This window comes from Ostrinia nubilalis, chromosome 13, assembly GCF_963855985.1.
Source record: "Ostrinia nubilalis chromosome 13, ilOstNubi1.1, whole genome shotgun sequence".
NCBI lineage: Eukaryota > Metazoa > Arthropoda > Insecta > Lepidoptera > Crambidae > Ostrinia > Ostrinia nubilalis.
This window is the reverse complement of record NC_087100.1, coordinates 13,422,387-13,441,802: the sequence shown is the minus strand read 5'-3', so window position 1 is coordinate 13,441,802 and position 19,416 is coordinate 13,422,387. Positions and strand designations below refer to the sequence as shown.

General features: G+C 38.8%; 1 protein-coding gene across 1 annotated transcript in view; it reads right to left on the bottom strand.

The window, feature by feature from the left end:
* LOC135077739 (calcium-transporting ATPase type 2C member 1) overlaps positions 1–19,416 on the bottom strand; it is a 66,378-nt gene that overhangs the window by 19,300 nt on the left and 27,662 nt on the right. Inside the window, exons 4-10 of the mRNA XM_063972315.1 lie at positions 8,801–8,957; positions 8,025–8,283; positions 5,888–6,125; positions 5,172–5,303; positions 4,480–4,646; positions 1,550–1,695; positions 414–616 (exon numbers count right to left, since the gene is read on the bottom strand). Coding sequence (XP_063828385.1) covers positions 414–616; positions 1,550–1,695; positions 4,480–4,646; positions 5,172–5,303; positions 5,888–6,125; positions 8,025–8,283; positions 8,801–8,957 — 1,302 coding nt within the window. The remainder of the gene's footprint in view (positions 1–413; positions 617–1,549; positions 1,696–4,479; positions 4,647–5,171; positions 5,304–5,887; positions 6,126–8,024; positions 8,284–8,800; positions 8,958–19,416) is intronic.

Sequence of the window (19,416 nt, the reverse complement as noted above, 5' to 3'; positions counted from 1 at the left end):
ACTACGCGGCAAGTTTGTGAAATGTCAGTAGAAAATTCCATGAAAAAAACGGAAAAGTTAACCTATAGCCTGGATAATCAGAAAATGATTACCCGATTAAATATCATCATGCTCATGATGAGTATATTTTTATTTTTTACGATTAAATCTTACTAACTATAATAGGTCAGATAAATCTAAACAAATGTAAAGGTATCCCTGTCAATTTCAATTGTTTTGTCTATGCTGAATAAAAATGATCCTTCAATAAAGCTCAAAGTGATCGTTTAATTAATTTTAGTCTATGGCAATGAAAATTTATATTAATTGAGCTTTAAAAAGAAAGTGTTGTAGAAAAATTTCAATTTCAAAAACTGTAGTAACAAACATGCCAAGCGGGCGAAAACGCTTTCAGCGTTTTATGAAGAACTTACCCATCCGTCCGATATTATACGCCTCGCTCATGAAATCGTTCTGCTTGTCTTTGGTAATAGGCGCGTAGTTTCCGGAACTGTCGATGTATCTGGTGCACATGGGGAGGACTTTCTCTATGGCACCCTTGACGAACACCTCTTCTTTCGCTTTGCCGTCGCCGAATTTGGGAGCGCATTTTACAACCATCATTTTTGTTTCAGAGCTGCGGAAAGAAGGTGAATGTTAGTGGTTAACAACCTACTACATTGGTATCAGGCAATGGAGAGTACCGTTTCCTTTCTCAAAAGGCAGTGGTTTCCAAATAAAGTCCGGTCGCCGAGCACGTAGAATTTCGTTTCGCTCGCACACTCACTGCGGGCGCCCGTCGCACAGTCGCGACAGCAATATTTTTACGCGCGAGCGATAAAGATCGCTTGGGGTCATTGGACAAAATTCTACGTGCTCGGCGACCGGACTTTAGCAAAACACTATTTCATCTTTAAAACACCATTTACCAGGCTCTGCCTAGATGCATAAAATCAACTCATATACGCAGAAGTAGTATTTTAATGAAACATTAGGATAAGAAATATATTTTCCTTCTGTCACAGCGATGCTCAGAAAAAAAGGGTGTATCCAACGGTGTCCAATATTATGTTGTGTATAACAATAAATATTAAAGTTTTGAGTATTGAAAAGAACTCTCGTATGGAGCATGAAATAAAGTCAGTGCAGTCTTTGACTCCGGCACGTTTTTTCTGCTATCTTTGAAGCAACAACACTATACTCCCAATGCTGACCAAACGGGTTGGGGACGTTTGATATTCACTCGCTTCTCACGACATCCACGGGAAGAGTTTTCTATTCAACTCTGCCGAAACCATGGAAAACTTCCATTTTATAACCACTTTCTTCGTCAAGTGGCACATAGCTCGCAGATACGATGGCCGTTGGGGCAGAAAAGTTCTCGAGTGGCGACCACGGGCTGGAGGACGTCGTGGGCAGGCCTCCTACTAGGTGGACCGACGATCGGGCGAAGGTCGCAGGAAACACCTAAATGCGGACAGCACAGGACCGATGGTTGTGAAAATCCTTGGGGGACGCCTATATCCAGGAAAACATTTGGCTGAAACGAAGGGACGAATTACTTTCTTACCTGAACGGGATCTCATGCAGCCTGGTGTATTGTTCCCTGATGTCTTCCATACCGTTCTTCAGAGCGCACGCCAGTATAGCGCCCTCTGTAGGTTGCCCGTATAACGTTTCGTCACGGATGATCGCGTTGTTGCAGAGAACGCCGACCTGAAAAAAATTAAGATAGTTTATGAGTTGTTGCAGATAACGCTCACATAGGGTTAAAATAAAGGTTTGATGTTTGTAACTTCACCAAGGATTGTAACTTTACATCGCCTCAGGATTGTTTTTTTACTTAAAATTGTTTTTGGTAACTAAAATGAAGAATTGACTGGACTTCAGCAAGGTAGCAGTTGTGACGTCATATTTCCTCTAGCATAATGGCCGCTTTTACCCGTGTCCGGCGACGCAAGTGTGGGTTATGTGGTATCTCCTGTGACGTCACACCTGTAGCAAGGATGGTGTTTTCTTGCACCTGCTATGATGTCACGCGTATTTTGACGTCATACCACAGAATAATAATAAGTACTACGTACAGAAGTTTTACTTCGCGAAGGTATTTAAAAAAATGTATGCACAATGTTATTAACAATATGGTGTAATTTAGCCTGCCTCAAGAGTCAAGCACCATTTTGTTGACAAACGTCAGTGATCGGCACTGCGCCGAAGCTATAGGGCTGACTTCGGTAAAATGATGTGACGTGAGGTGCCAAACTGCGGAAAATGGCGGAGGAAATACATGATTTAGCATGAATTATCATGAATAATATTAACTAGTTATTTACCTCTCAGTGTCTTGAGGCAACTTAAAAAAGTAAATTCTGTGTTTTTATTATTAGTTAGGCAGTTAAATACTGCACAGTATTTAGTACACGATTTTCTTTATTTTCTTCCATCATACACAAGAATACGCGTGCGTGAGTCAATGCTCGCTCGTATGTGAGGCCTTGTCGAATAGTATCCTGTAGGTGGGCCATCGTGCGTGTTTTGTTTTCGATGTAAACTCGCGGAGATGAATAGGGGCGATAAATCAAGGTTTTAAGTGATTGACATACATTCCAAGCGTTATTTTATGTTATTGACAAAAGAAACAATATTCGCTTAGTGTGATAGGGAGGGATTGTGCGAGGTTTCGTTTATGCATTTTGTTGTGGAAACTCAGTGTCCTTCAAAAAATTTTGCACTTATTTATCTTAAAATAGAACTCAAACATATAAGAAAATACGTATATCCTCTTAATATGGAATAGTGATCCAGCTAATTATATTTTTTAAACCGACTTCAAAAAGGAGGAGGTTATAAATGTTCGACTGTATGTTTTTTTTTCTATGTATGGTATGTTCACCGATTACTCCGTCAATTGTGGACCGATTTTAAAAATTCTTTTTTTGTTCGATAGGGTACACTTCTGAGGTGGTCCCATTGTCACCAAGTCAGGATCTGATGATGGGATCCTAGGGAAATCGAGGGCAACCCTCAAATTGTATACTTACAAACAAACAAACTTTTTTATAAGTTATTCAAGTATTTGCTCATCATCATCTCATATTGATGAGCTGATGATAGAAGGCAAAACTCCTTAATGCTCAGGAGTTGGAGGATAATTCTTTTAATTTTATAGATAAGTATAGTTTCTAAAGTTATTCAAGTGTTTCCATCAGATAGTCATCATCTCATCATGATGAACATGGTAGGTACAACTCCTTAATGCATAGGAGTTGGAGGATAATTTAAATATTATAGGTACAAATAGACCAACACTTGTATTCATGTTTTTAAGGTGGGCTGACGGTTTAAGGTCTTTTTAGGTTGCCGATGTATTTTGTAGGGAATATTATTTACACTAGACATAAAGAATATGGTCTCAATGTACTGCCTACCTTCAGTGGTACCATCAAGGTCATAATTAGTTAACTAAAAAGCAAGAAATGAGTTAAATTTTATAAAAAAAAAGGCAAGTGCAGGCAAACTTCACACGTTTCATAATCTTGGCACCGACTCCAGAAGTATCAATCATGGTATACCTACATAAATATTAATAAGTAATAATATTAATTCGTCCTAATAAATAAGTAATTAGTAATTATTTTTCTACCTTTTAGTGTAGGTTTTTTGGAGTCGGTTTAATTTTTTGCTTTTAAATAGCTACCCTCTCCCTACCCTCCTCAACCCTCCCCCTAAATCGTGGACTCATACCTTGATAGTTATTTACTATGGGATTTAAATTAGGTAGGTACCTACTTAATACTTGTAAGAATCGATTGAGGTATAGGTACACATTTTTCGACAAATATTTTAAAGTTCTATAATGCATTTCTATTTCTAATTATATTACTCAATTCTAAGTCAAAAGCACCCTTTGCAAACACCCCATACTAGCCTAGACGATGTAAAACACTCCATAATACGGGCATGCTCCCAAAAGTTTACATAAAGGCCTAAATCTTCCATTATTAATTTATTTTTTGAAATTACGAACTAGCTGAATTGTAAAATGTTACTCTCGAGTAACTTCTTATGATTCTGCTAATTGACACATTAGCAATTCCTATTTTGTGGACCATTTTACGACTTCTCATACAAAACTGTCAAATGAATGAATTGCCGAATATGAATTGTATCCGAATCATAATATGAATTGCCGACAAGTGGCCATTTTGTGTTTTTAAATCTGAATCTTAATATGAATCTAATAAGAATTGCTCAAAGCGGCCTTTTTAGGCCCGCTGGTCATACTTCCAATATGGTTCAGCGTCGAGGTATCGGCCCTTATGCCCGCTTCTTGCGAGAGTGGGAGGTGCGAGGGTTTGCGAGGGTGTAGCGTTGAGAGGTACGTGCCAAATCCAGGTCTCGCCCGTTATATGTTGTAGCCCGCACCATGACGTCACACTTTCTATGACGTCATACGTCCTGAGAAGTCATGTATCAGGTAATAAAATAAAATAGTCATACCTCGAGCATAGTATGAACTCCCATACGCGCCACATCCAAGTCCCGTCCCTTATAAGCGCGCAGTTGCACGTCACCGCGTGCGTTGTAGCCCGCGCCTGTTACTTCAGCAATATGGCCGCCGGAGGTCGATATCGTCGTCACGGTCATCTCGTTCTTAGTTAGAGTGCCTGAGGGAGAAAATGAGGTAAAGATTCGTTTCGTTTTGCTGGTTAAAGGAAAACCTCAAAAATGTTGAATAACGAACGGTCCTGCGTTGTTATCGCGGGAAGTGTGTACATAATATGCTATACAGGTACTTTCCGCGACTTTCACTAGATGTTGGTCTACTGAGTTGGAGATTACCGATACCGATTCGGTGAGGATAGTCACTAAATAACTGGTCTGTCCTATCTTTACACGGGTATTATGAGGAAAATGGGACTTTTCTTTTCACGACCATAATGAATTCAAATGCACCTAGTCCTGAGCCAAATATTTATTTATGTACCTATGTAAACCCCTTTGCTTGTACTTGTGTCTGTCTTGTTTTTAATTGTCGATTTGCCAGTAGACATTGTTTCTTTCGATCCGATAATCTTTAAACTACTGCCAACTTACTAAATTTTTAATTTACTAATCAACTCACTTAATCATTTTACAAAACCGATGTCATAAAACTGAAGCAAAAGACGGCTGTCATTATCCAAACTCACCAGTCTTGTCGCTGCAAATGACGTTGACGCATCCTAAGGTTTCCACTGTTGGCAGTTTTTTCACAATGGCGTTTCGTTTCGCCATCCGCATCACGCCGAGAGCCAGTGTCACCGTCACCACGATTGGGAGACCTGAGAAGTTAATGATTGTGAGATTAATTTAAAGAATTCGTAGATAAACCCTAAAAAAATCTTGAAACTAGAAGTATTTTTAAGCTAGGCTTTGATTTGGCCTGCGATCCTCAAAATGGACACAATATGTCTATAGACAGCTTGATCCTAGAATACCTCATAATTTATATTAATAATCAAGTTGGAAAATTTATTGGATAAACTTTTATATGGACACCATTATCATCTGGATGTAAGCAAGAAATGACACAGCGCGATTTCCCGATAGTTTCATATCCCGCTTTTTCATCCAGCTGATCCCAGTTATCTTATGTGATCGGCGTTCTATCTATCAAATGCGTTCTACACAACATTTGTGGTTTCTATTCGAGAACATGTTTACTTCATCTTGACATGTGAATGCTTAACAAGTTAAACAATGTGTCAAACTACTCTCTATAGAGCTATGGTTCCAACCACTGCAACACCAATCAGAGAAGATCAAGTTTGTTAAAATTAAACTATAATGTACGAAAACGAAACGAACTGCAACGAAATTTACTAGAAGAAAATATGAGATCCTTAACCATATTGTCAAGTCTTACCTTCAGGAATAGCAGCCACAGCCAAACTGACGCCAATGGTAAACATGTCCTGCAGAGCCTTGCCCTGCAGCCAGCCGGTGACCATGATGAAGCCGATGATGCAGAAGGAATACATCGACAGCTGAGCGCCGAGGGTGTCCATGGACTTCTGCAGGGGAGTCTTTGGGGCCTCCTCTGCTTGCATCATGCGGAAAATGTCGCCGAACTCGGATCGCTCGCCGGTGCTCACTACGATCCCCTGTGAGAGATATATGGAAGTTTACAAATGGGCACATTAATGGTGTTTTGTATGTGAGAACTTGACTTAATCAACAGCGGGATTATTTCGAAAAACATTGTTCGTAGTTTCGAATCGTAAGTTCGCCATCACTCTCACGCAAAGAAAGATGCTAGCATGAGCGACAGTGACAGATAGACACAAAACTACGCTTACTTGTGTTCAGACAAGTTAGCTACTAATTAATCGACACACGATTATATGACGAGTCTAGTCCGAACTAGTCTTAAGAGCTATGGCCTTCTGCAGGGGAGTCTTGAGGGCCTCCTCCGATGCATTGATGCATCATGCGGAAATGTCGCCGAATTCGGATCGCTCAATGGCACTTTTTCGGGATAATGTTCACCTTTCGTTGGCACCATTGCAACTCCTGTGTAGCCAAAATCATCATCATCTCCCCCAATGATTTCCATATTGAACAGTTGGAATCTACAGCTTGAACGCTAATAAAAATCCAACCAGTGAAGGTCAAGTTTGTCTCAGTACAAAGTTAAGCTGTCATTGGAGAAGAACATAGGAGTTCGGAGTTAAGGATCGACTTCCCTCTAGTCTAGTAGATTTTCATCAACGCTAATTTTACAACTACATAATCTTTCTTTTTTATAAATTAAGAACACATTTATGTAGTAACTTTATAATATTATAAAAGTCATATTTATCAGGATGAGTAAATAATATAATCAGAATTGGATGGGATTGGACACAGATGGATGATCTCATAATTTTTATCGTAGAATCGAGCATTAATAGATTGATAAGACACTTATAGAATTTATAAGAAGAAAAGGAGTTATTCATATCGTTTTCCCTTACCGATTCTTATCATAGTCGTATATTTAATGACGCTTCTTTACACACATTTTTATTCGTTAGTAATCTATCACTGACAAAAACTTATCAGTATTCAATAACCAGTTTATTTTCATCATTAACATATCTTACTAAAGTAAGGCAAGGAAAAGAAAGTTAGCAATATTAACCTTATTAACCAACGAATTCGTTGCAATCCTTGTACGTTAGCTCATTACTGCCAGCCGGCTCGGTCTCCCCAGTGAACCAAGACTCGTCTATATTCGTTCCTTTACTACTCTACATATAGTGACAAAGGGCTACAAAAACTAACCTTAGCGTTACCGCATCGCACTAAGGTCCCCATAAAGGCGATGTTATCCTTGTTAACCCTTCCAGCAGACGCTTTATTCGGCAGCACATTCTTGCCAGCCGGTTCGGTCTCCCCAGTGAATGAAGACTCAACTATATTCGTTCCTTTATTGTTACCAAGCGACTAAACAATAGGGAAACATACCTTAGCGTTGCCACATCGCACTAAGGTCCCCATAAAGGCGATGTTATCCTTGTTAACCCTTCCAGCGGATGCCTTGTTTGGTAGCACATTCTTCCCAGTCGGTTCAGTCTCCCCAGTGAACGAGACTCGTCTATATTCGTTCCTATACTACTCTATAGTGACAAAGGACTACAGAAACTAACCTTAGCGTTGCCGCATCGGACTAAGGTTCCCATAAAGGCCATGTTATCTTTGTTAACCCTCCCAGCGGACGCTTTATTTGGCAGCACATTCTTGTCAGCCGGTTCGATCTCGCCAGTGAACGAAGACTCGCCTATATTCGTTCCTTTATTGTTACCAAGCGACTAAATAATAGGGAAACATACCTTAGCATTGCCGCATCGCACTAAGGTCCCCATAAAGGCGATGTTGTCCTTATTAACCCTTCCAGCGGATGCCTTGTTAGGTAGCACATTCTTCCCAGCTGGTTCAGTCTCCCCAGTGAACGAAGACTCGCCTATATTCGTTCCTTTACTGTCCCCAAGGATATAACTGAAGAATTTAGGAAAACTAACCTTAGCGTTACCGCATCGCACTAAGGTCCCCATAAAGGCGATGTTGTCCTTATTAACTCTCCCAGCAGATGCCTTGTTAGGTAACACATTCTTGCCAGCCGGTTCGGTCTCCCCAGTGAAGGAAGACTCGTCGATGGCAAGGTCCGTTGAATCGAACAGTCGCAAGTCCGCCGGTACTCTGTCGCCGACATTGAGATGGACTATGTCGCCTGGGACGAGGTTGCGAGCCAGGAAATGTTCGAGGCTGCCTTCGCGGAGACTGGAAAAGAGATTTTGGTGGTAAGCAACAGTAATTTAGGTACAGAAAGAGTTATTGGATTGGGGTTGGGGCAGATATTGTTACCAAAAATGACAAATAAATTGATCGCGTCTTTGAATATAATTTAGTGCGGGGCACGTAACTCGTAGAGACGATGGCCGTTGGGGCATAAAAGTTCTCGAGTGGCAACTACGGGCCGGAAGACGTAGCAGGGCAGGGTAGGCCTCCCAATAGGTGGACCGACGATCTGATGAAGGTCGCGGGAAGAGCCTGGATGCGGGCAGCGCAGGATCGTTCGTTATGGAAATCCTTGGGGGAGGCCTTTGTCTAGCAGTGGACGTCATTTGGCTGAAACGAGTGGATGTTCAGAGGTTTTTTCAAATTAATCGTTTCTATGGTCTAGTGTAAAGACTGTCACAGACCCAGAGGTCCAACGTTCAATTCCCAGAGGAAGCAAACTGTTCTGCTCGTTTAAATTAGTTTTAGGGATTGTTCTATATTCGCTAGCCAAGCTTACCAGTTGCAAGACGGCGGCACCAGTTTGTTCAGCTCCTCAAGCGACTTCTCCGATCGGTACTCCTGGACGAAGGCCACCGTCACCACGATGATTATGGCGACCGTGATCGATATCGCGTCGTCGAATTGTCGCATGCACACGCTCACCACTGCTGATCCTGGAGACAAGAGAATAACGAATTGAGTTTCATCATCATCATCATCATCATCCTTTCAGTCACAGGACATCCACTGCTGAACATAGACCACCCCCAATAATTTCCATATTACCCGGTTGGTAACAACCTGCGTCCAATGCCTTTATAAGGTCATCAGTCCATCATCTACATTGTACAACAACCCAACGGTGTCGATGTCGGAGTGACCGAATTAAGATCCGAGGAACGCGCTACAGGTATATTGTGATTTAGCTTGTCATCCACCTCGCACTGGAGGGAACTCGAACTTTAACTTCGAACTCCTCCTACGTTCTTTTCATTAATTTAATTGCGGTTCCAATGACAGATTAACTTTCCTCCGGGAAAAACTTGACTTGGCGAGAATGCTGTAAATCCTGGCTACACAGGAATTGCAGCGGTGGGGACGAGGGGTGGAAATATTCCCGTTAAAAGCTCATTTAATTTACCACGAGGGGTTAACCAGGTTTGTGGCCTTATTTGATCGACCTACGCTATAAAAGAAAATTCGAGACGACCCACTATGAACCAAAAGCCCAATCTAGCTGGACAAAAAGGGTCATCGCATATCTTACATTCGTTTAGCAAAAACGATAGCTTAATAACCATAGGTAATGATTCAGTCATTATTTTTAGCAACTATCCTCTGATAATTTAGTAATTTTAAGACGAACTTGAACAAGTGAGTATTTTACGATCAAATTATTCACTTTCTTGAGGTTGATATATCAGTGTCTCCTGATTAATTCTAATACAATTGTGAAAATTTTTGTTATGGATCGTGAAGTAGAAGGTACTATCGGGGACTCGGACGCCTTGACACCTTAAGGGCCTAAATTGTTTGCACACACACGCTCGATTATGCTACGCCCCCGTTCATTCATGTTTCGGGTCTAAGCAGCGTCGGCGCACCACTGTAGATGTTTGCCCTAGCAAACCAAGCTCTATGTAAAGCTTTTAGGATTGAGTATTGCTTATTACCCGCATCCGTAGCGCTCGTTTGGCAACGTCGCATTTTAGTCAATTTGAAACCCAATAAAGAATCGCTACAAAATATTATATGGAGCTTCGCGTAAAATTTGAACTAGCGATTGCCCGCTCGGGTCACAAAATTGGTGTCGCACATTCCGAAACTGTGCAATTTCCCGAGAAAAAAGTAGCCCTTTCTATGTATAGGTAATTATTGTTGATATTAAGAGTGTAATGCCCGTTTTCACCATCAATTCCTAATTTTTAAGTGACCCCTATGTAAACAAAATTCCTGTTATTTGTTACCATAAGGATCACTTAAAAATTAGTGCTTAATGGTGAAAACGGGCATAAATCTCATGATATTAGTTTAGCTTGTTAAGGCGAGAAATACAAAATCATACAGTTACTTTCGAATTTTACTTATTTAATAGGTATTTAATTTATTCGGAACTTATAATTTATAAACAATATGTTATTGAATTAATTAGTAAAGAGTTAAGGAATATTTGTGACTTAAAAACAATTATTGTAAAATCTGGCTACATAATAACTTTTTTAAATCTTTGAAAACCTATAATAGGTTTCTAATTATTTTTAATACATTAGCAACTTTTGTATTCCGTTTTAAAGAAACACTTATCTACGTTATTACAATTTAATACAAATATTTCACTAGGTAGCAATGATCCAGGTAATTGGTTATCGTCAATATTATAATATTAAGTTAGTTTTATTTCAAATTCAATTTTTTATTGCACATTAAGTGTCTTTACACAAGGTCTTAAATCAATAACAATTAAACTTCAAACTAAATAATACTTAAACAGTTAACAATGTATAGATAAGTTTGTAAGTAAATATAAGAATTAAGAATTATTTTGAGAGGCATGGTTCAGTAATCGCGCGAAGGTCAATAAAAAGGCAATCAAACAGTCCACTTACTAGCACGGGTCAACACAAAACAAAATCAATCGGTTATTGATCACAAAACTTCACAAAAAACAAAGGAGAGAAATGTCGACAGTTCGCCAAAGCAAAAAGCAGACAGACCTCGTATAAAAACACAATATTAAAAAATACATCTATTTGTTTGTAACCAAATTCTATTATTAAAATTCTAAGGCTGAGTTGCACCATCTTACTTTAACTTTGACAAACGTCAAAAATCTGTCAAACTCCATACAAAAAGCACCGGTTACCGTTATAGTTACGGTCAAAGATAGGTGGTGCAACTCAGCCTAAAACTTAGAAAGATTGAAGAAAAAGAAACATTTCGTTTTAAACCTTAACCGTATGACAATAAAGTTCACAATGGTATTTCGTATTGCAACCTAAGCCCCGATTGTCTCTTATTGGTCGTAGTAAAAATATAGTAAAATGCGTTTGCGTTTGCGCCAATTAGAGACGGGGTGAGCACGTGACCGGAGCGATGCGCTTACGCTAAAATTTTTACAAAGTGGTCAGGCGGAAGAGTCCCCGATAGTATGTATTACATATTAAACCAAAAAAATATTCCTATAGCCTATTAATTAATTAAGATACATGTAGAAATAAAATGAAAATTCGTATTTTTTCACGTTATTCTGTATTTGCGAGACCAGGAACTACATGTCCCCTCATGTCCCCGGGCTGGATTTTTTATATGAAGTAGCCACATATGTGAGCTTCAAAAAATAGTGGGTTGTAGACAGCACACTGAAGCACAACTTTGATTTTTTTGCAGAAAACGTAGTGGCGGTGACCCGAAGCGAGTTTTATTACGAATGGTTAAAACACACAAAAATAATACAATTTCAGGACTATTCGATTATTTCTTAGCTAGATAAGACTAAAAAGAGGTTATGGAGTGTTGTTTGAAAAACATTATAAAGAATTTAGTCAGATTAGCTCAAAATTAGGCGAAAAATGGGTTCAGTTTGGTAAAATTCGGGACGATTTTGTGACAAGGCCGATTGGTGTTTAATGGCTGAATGGTGAAAACTTCAAATTGATACACGTATTTTGCATCCATCTACGTCATCTTCAGAAAGTCAATCTAGTACTTCAAGTCCTGGTCGCCCAAAGATTGACTTCGTCCAAGCCGCGGTCAAAACAAAAGGAAGACGCAACGAGTTGACGATTTATTTAAGTCCTGCAGTACCTACTGACGATTTGGTAATGGCCGGCCAGGTACTGTTATAGTTTTATTTAATTTCCATTATTTATTAACCAGCTGTGCTCGCGTCTTTGTATGCGTAAAAGTAGTTTGAATAATACTTCCCGTTTTTGCAAAATTTTTCTTTACTGCTTCACCCCTATCGGCTGTAGGGTGTTATATCGACTAATGCCTTTCTTGATAAATGGGCTACCCAATACAAAAATATTTTTTCAAATCGGGCTGTAGCTTAGTTCCTGAAATTAGCGCGTTTAACCAAACAAACAAGGTCTTCAGCTTTGTAATTTTCAGTATAGAAAGCCATCTTTAAAAGTACTTAGGCTTAGGTTTAGCATTATACCTTAGTACTTTTACAGAACTAATGCAAAGATGTTAAAATATCAATCAACAGTATAAAAAAACAATAATTTACCTAAACTAATAAGTCCAGTTTAACTAGACCTCCATACACGTACAAAATATTTAATAAAGAGGGTCAGCTTATGCTGGTTTTTAGTTTTATCATTATTAAAAGCTTTCTGTTCATTTTTTTTAACATATTATATCAAAGTAAGAGTTTTTAAGGCGTTTAGTGCCTATTCCAAGCCTTAAATAATTTTGTCCAGCTAGATTGGCCTTTTGGTTCACAGTGCGACCGTAAGAACTGAAGAACTGCTTTTTTCTAGGAGTTGTAGTTGTACAGTTGTACGCTTATGTCTTATAGTCTCCAGTATTGTATGTACTAGAGATTCTAGTTCAACAACAAAAAAATCACTTTATCACACAGCCAAAAAACATCCGGTAAACAAAAAAGGTTGCACAAAGTTAATGTTTAAAACTTGTTGTATTTATAAAAGGAGCCTGTAAACAGCTGTTCTAAAAACCTCCCTTTATCCTTTTAAATAATAAATAAGCCGCCCTTAAAATTCGCTCGGGCCCGGCCACTTAGCTAACTGGCTTTGGGGAATAACGCGTTATCGTTTTTTAGAATTCTATTAGGATTTCCTCAAATCTTTGTAAACAAGTTCGAAATACAGTCTGATTAAAAATTACGTTCGTTTTATGAATTGTTTTTGAATAACCTGTGCATTAAATATTTTTTGGATTTATTTGAAGTCGTCTACATCTATAAAAATATGTATTTTAAATGAGTAATATGTCTATCTTACATGACTAAAGATGCTAAATTTTTGATTATGTGAATGTGATGACACAATTTGGATTTTACGACTGTTCTCATGTGGAAAATACGGAAGAAGCTGTAACAGATGTGTGTCTAAAATGAAACAAAATGTGCGACTGTCTGTTGTTTAGTTAAGACAGAACAATATATTTATCCCAAGTGACGTACTATAGACCTCAGATTATAAAATATTTTTCAACATACAAGTATAAAAATTGCTTGTGCAAAACCTATTTAGTGTCCACTTAACCCTGCTTTTGATTTCTATTAGAAATTCGATTAGATTTCTATGAGCACAGTATAATATTATTAAACTCAACTGTACTCAAATTGATTCACACATACCCAGCATTCGTTTGCTATAAATAAAACTATTTATATCTTTCATGGGAACCATGTCTGTTCTTTGTTATTGTATCTTTCAACAGTGATATACAGACAGACGAGTTGATTCATAATCTCAATTAAGATCTGCGATCGGTCGGTGAGAATAATAGTGAATTGAGATTTAAATAAAAGTTTATTGTGACACGCAATCACGCGACGCGATCGCGATCAGTGAAGCTGAAGAATTCAAATGTATTTAAAAAGAATCTTCAATTGATAACATAAAATACCGAACCGAATTGTTTTGTTTATTTTATAAATATACCTAAAGAAAGATGGTCACCTGCTATAAGCGAGTTATTTCTTTTTTTTACTCGTTCTGCAAAGATCATGCCATAAACCATACGGCCATAATACTGGTCTATACTATTAATATAAAGAGGTAAAGTTTGTGTGTTAGTATATTTGTTAAATTGTAAAGGGTAATAAAGGGTAATCTCGGGATCTACTAAACCGATTTTAAAAATAGAAAAATAGCTTTCACCAATAGAAAGCAACATTATTGCTGAGTGTGTGGTTATATAAAAAACCGAAAAATTCCACGCGGGCGAAGCAAGTATGTATTATAAACCGAAATTGATTTGGTATAAAAGAAGGATAACCAAGTGGCATAAGCGAGATTGTTTCTTTTTTTTAACCGTTCTACAAGGATCGAAACCATGCTAACTAGTTCTTGATAATGAAAAAGGTAAATACATTTTTATAGTAGGTACAACAAAAAAATACTATGTATTTGGACAATCTATTCGAGGTCCCTTTTAAACAAAATGTACGAGTAAGTGACTATGTAATGCTATGGTGTAGTGTAAAGCAATCAAGCTGATGGTGAATTCACGTCATTCTCCAAACCAAAATCACAAAGGAGAGTCAGTCTCTACCTTATCATTATCTTTGCGAGTGCCACCATCCAGTGAATTCCAGTGGTTAGTTATGATTACTTATTCAATGTCATGCTTATTACCGCTTGTTATGCGCCATAATAACGCCAAGGTCGGATCGCCATTGAAAATCATGGCGACAAATAATTTTCAATCATTTTCCTTTGCAAAAAGATTTCAAATTCAATTAGTTTGGTATCCTTTGGCGATATCTCCGTTGGTCTCTGAACTGTTATTAGAGATTGATGATAAATTATTGCTTTGTTTTTTTTTTTATGTGACAGGAGGCAAACGAGCAGACGGATCACCTGATGGTAAGTGATTACCGTCGCCCATAGACACCCGCAGACCCAGGGGCGTTACAGGTGCGTTGCCGGCCTTTAAGGTGAAGATACGCTCTCCTCTTGAAAGCTTGCAGGTCGTATCCGTCCGGAAACACCGCAGACGACAGTCCATTCCACAGTTTGGTTGTACGGGGCCGGATTTCGTTCGGTCGTTCGTTCGTTCCAGCCGAAAGACGTCCACTGCTGGACAAAGGCCTCCCCCAAGGATTTCCACAAAGACCGGTCCTGCGCCGCTTGCATCCAGGTACCTCCCGCGACCTTCACCAGATCGTCTGTCCACCTAATGGGAGGCCTGCCCACGCTACGTCTTCCGGCTCGTGGTCGCCACTCAAGAACTTTCCTGCCCCAGCGGCCATCAGCTCTTCGAGCTATGTGCCCCGCCCACTGCCACTTGATTTTAGCGATTCTGGGGCAGGATTTACAATTATCAAATCAATTTAGACACCCCGCAGACAGACTTTGAACAAAAATAGAGAGACACGGGTCTCAATGCGACATTATAAGTTACATTATGTACTCACGGCTCGACGTTTCGGCTGCTATACTGCAGCCGTGAAATAGAACACCAAAGTTTAAAATCTTATACAGACTTAGTCGGCCAATAGTTGGGTCGCAACTTGGGACGTCCAACAAGGTGGACCGACGACATCGTAAAGGTACGGGACTATTCCCACCTCTCGTTCCCACCACTGCAACTCCTGTGTAGCCAGGATCTACAGCTTGACCGCCACAAAAACCCAACCAATGAAGGTCAAGTTTGTCCCGGGGGAAAGTTAAACTGTCATTGGACCCGCAACGAAATTAATCAGAAGAACATAGGAGGAGTTCGAAATTAAGGTTCGACTTCCCTCCATTGCAAAGCGGATGACAGGTGACAAACAAAGGTTTAAAAACCTTTAAGAAAAAGATTATGCACCACGGACAATAAATTAAATTAAGGGGGCCTATCTTATGAGCAATTAGCAACTACCTGCCAATAATATTTTTCACAAAATCGCTTAAAAGCACGGAAATTTTTCCTTGTCGCGACAAGATCGGTGTAATAAATTGCGGAAACAGATGTATGTTGTATTGAATTAAGCATTATATCACGTTCATGTTTCCAAAGATCACACTCCCACAAGATATGATGGGCAGACTGCTCATGACTGACATCATCAGTGGAACACTCGCAAAAAGGAGACGGAACTAGTTTGAATTCGTGAAGTTTATGTTTAAAGTTGCCATGTCCCGTGAGGAACTGCGACGAGCAATGGTCGATTTCTAACCATCGCCTAAGCGGGAGGCGGGAAAGCGTTGGACGCAGGCCGCTACCAACCGGGTAACATGGCAAGCATTGGGGGAGGCCTATGTTCAACAGTGGACGTCCTACGGCTGAGATGATGATGATGAATAGTTGGGTCGGCTTCTAGTTTGTATGAGAAATTGGCCGATAGCAAACTGGTGTAAAATGCGCACTTCCATACATGTTCACACTGATTAACAGCCCAACCCAACTACAACTGGGTATATCGGCCAACTAAGGGTGGATTCGACCAAACAAGAGTATATTAATCTCAGGATAAATCGTCAGTTATGACATATTTCCCATACTGAAACTGTCAATGTGCCAGCTATACCAGGAGTTATTCTCGGATAAGTTTGGTCGAATCGGTCCTAAAAGTCTTTAGTCTACAGTGTCTTAATATTGTTCAAATTCAAATAAAAAAACCAATAAATATAATACCAATAAATAATAATTTATGCACATAGCAACGCGTACATCGTGTTCACAATATAAAAGTTTTCATAACTTTGATATAATTTAATTTTTATCTTGCCATAAAGAAAGACGTGACTGGCTAATAACGCCTTTTATTTAGGTATCTGTGTTAAATTACGACTAAAACATTATGTAAAGTCACGATAATAGTTTATGAAAGCCTGTGATTCACGCAAAAAGTACTGGACGGATTTTGATGAAACCTTAACCACTGCTTACAATCGGCAGAATTTAATTTAATCAAATTTCACGCGGTCACCCGCGTGCAAAAGCCGTGGGCAAAAGCTATTAAATTATACAATTAATATTGCTCTATGCAGGTCGCTACCAACCAGACGATGTGGAAATTATTGGGAGGCCTATATTCAGCAGTGGACGACCTGTAGCTGAAATGATGATGATGTATTTACAGTTTACACAAAGCAAATTGACATTGGATGACGAGACGCATGGAATATCGTACTATGAAAATGCACACTTGTGATGTTAACAGGTCGACTTTGTTTACTTTGTCGCTATAATCATTTCAACATGATTAAACGATCTTGTTGTTTGCCAAAGTTCTAAAGAAAAGTGTAGGTAATAAATCAAAATATGAAAGAGACAGAATAATTTCTTATTAAGGCCATTAAAATTTCAGAAAGTTACATGTCCATAATTGAGTTAATAGTCCGCCGTTACGAAGGGAATCTGTATTACTTAGGTACCTATACTTTTGTCTGCTTCGTTCGCGTAGATATCGATTTGTACTACGGGACTGTTCCCACCTCTCGTTCCCACCGCTGCAGCTCCTGTGTAGCCAGGATTTACAGCTTGACCGCCAATAACACAACAAGTGAAGGTCAAGCATGTCCCGGAAAGTTAAACTGTCATTGGACCCGCAAAGAAATTAATCAGAAGAACAGGAGTAGTTCGAGTTAAGGTTCGACTTCTCTCCAGAGCAAAGTGATTAAACAAAGGTTTCTATCGATTACTACTAGTCTACAGCCCATCTCTATTTTTAAAAAACGTCTACTAAACTATATGACTCCGTCATTAAATGCAGACAAACTGGTAAAACGTCCACCTGACATGAATCGATCAAGTAACACCTGCTTCCAGTTCATAGAAGAGTTCGCTGTTAACCACAAAACTATTCTATAATTCGTGCCTTTTTTTTTCTCCCATTCCAAGCAAATAATAGAAGTAGAATAAAAGCTCATGGCTTTGATTTTGCCGCGTGGATTTCGTTTTGTCACAGAAAGTCTTTCAAAAACCGGTAAAAAAAAACTATACTATATTTTTTCCCTGGATCTCAAATTATTCTACCTTTCATCTAAAACGGTTTAGCGGTTTAAGCGTGAAGGAACAGACACAATTTCGCATTTCTAATATTAGTATGGAAATTATTATCCAACTATTTCCTGACAGCCCAAAAAACGTCCCTAAAAATAACTTCTAGATTAATTTTAACAATCCAATGGCGCTAAAGAAACAAAAGAACGTCCCCATTTAACCGGTGAACCGTAACTATCGCAAAAAACTCGGCAAAAACCAGTCCACGTCAAGTGCAAGCGACAACGACCTGACGGGCACCGCAAAACGAATTACCGTAGAGTGTAGAGCACTTACATCGCACATCTGATACGATGTATAGTCAGCGACGAATAGTTCATGACACCCAAAGTAGCCAAGAAGTTCGCAACACGTCTTTGTTACAATTGGACAAAGATACTAATTTGCAAGCAAATAAATTATAGCATATTAATGCATCTAATTAATAGTAGTTCTTAAACTGAAAGGGTGAACATACAGAACATACTCAGGGGCGTAGTAGGCACCCTTGAGTAAGTACTTGTACCTACACAATTTCACTTGCAAATAACCCTTACTGTGTCAATGCCAAATTATTTTACATTTCCCCTACATGTGTATTCTCGCATAATAAGGTCGAGAGTAATAAGTATGATTTATGTAGGTTCGATTTAACCCTTAACCACCTAGCACCTATTTCTGTCCTTTAACCACCTACGTGCGGTCACAGAGACCGCTAATAAATTATTGCGATTATTTTGGGATCTGTGATAAGAAATTAAAGTTCGATTAAATAAAATGCATGTATATACCTATTTGCTTTATTTAAGCGTCACAAATTAGCAAAAGTAATATAAAAGTTTTATAAAAATGGAATAATATCTATGAAATAAGGAATATGGCACCAAAAATAACTGTACTAAGAAAATGAGATCTTTATTCTAAAATACTTAAATTTTTCACTTCTTTTTCTTATTTCTAATAATTTAAATAAACTAAAAATAAAATCAAATAAAAAAACTAAACAAAAAATAAAAAAAATAACAAAATTGCAAAGCCTCAACTTATGCATTTTTTCGCGGCTGTAACAACTCATTTTTTGCGAACACTCAGGTACTTTACACACGAAACATAGGTAAGCCGTGTTGCGTTTCTTTTTTGGATGATACGTAAAGCATGTTTTACGAACTTCAAGTCATCATCATCATCATTTTCGTCTTCGACACCCTCAATTTCAGATTTAGATCCACTCTCTTCAGCCTGCTCTTGATCAACGCTTACATCAGGTTTGACGTGGATGCAATCGTCGCCAGAAAGGTCATCTTCGTCCGAGATTTCTTGCTGAAGCCATCTTATAATATTTTCGTCATTTTTACTCATTTTGATTCTAAAACAGTAATAATAAAAAGTCACACAACCACCTACGTGCGGTCACGGAGACCGCTGGCGAATTTATTTTACTTACCCTGGCCAAACGCGTGCACGTAC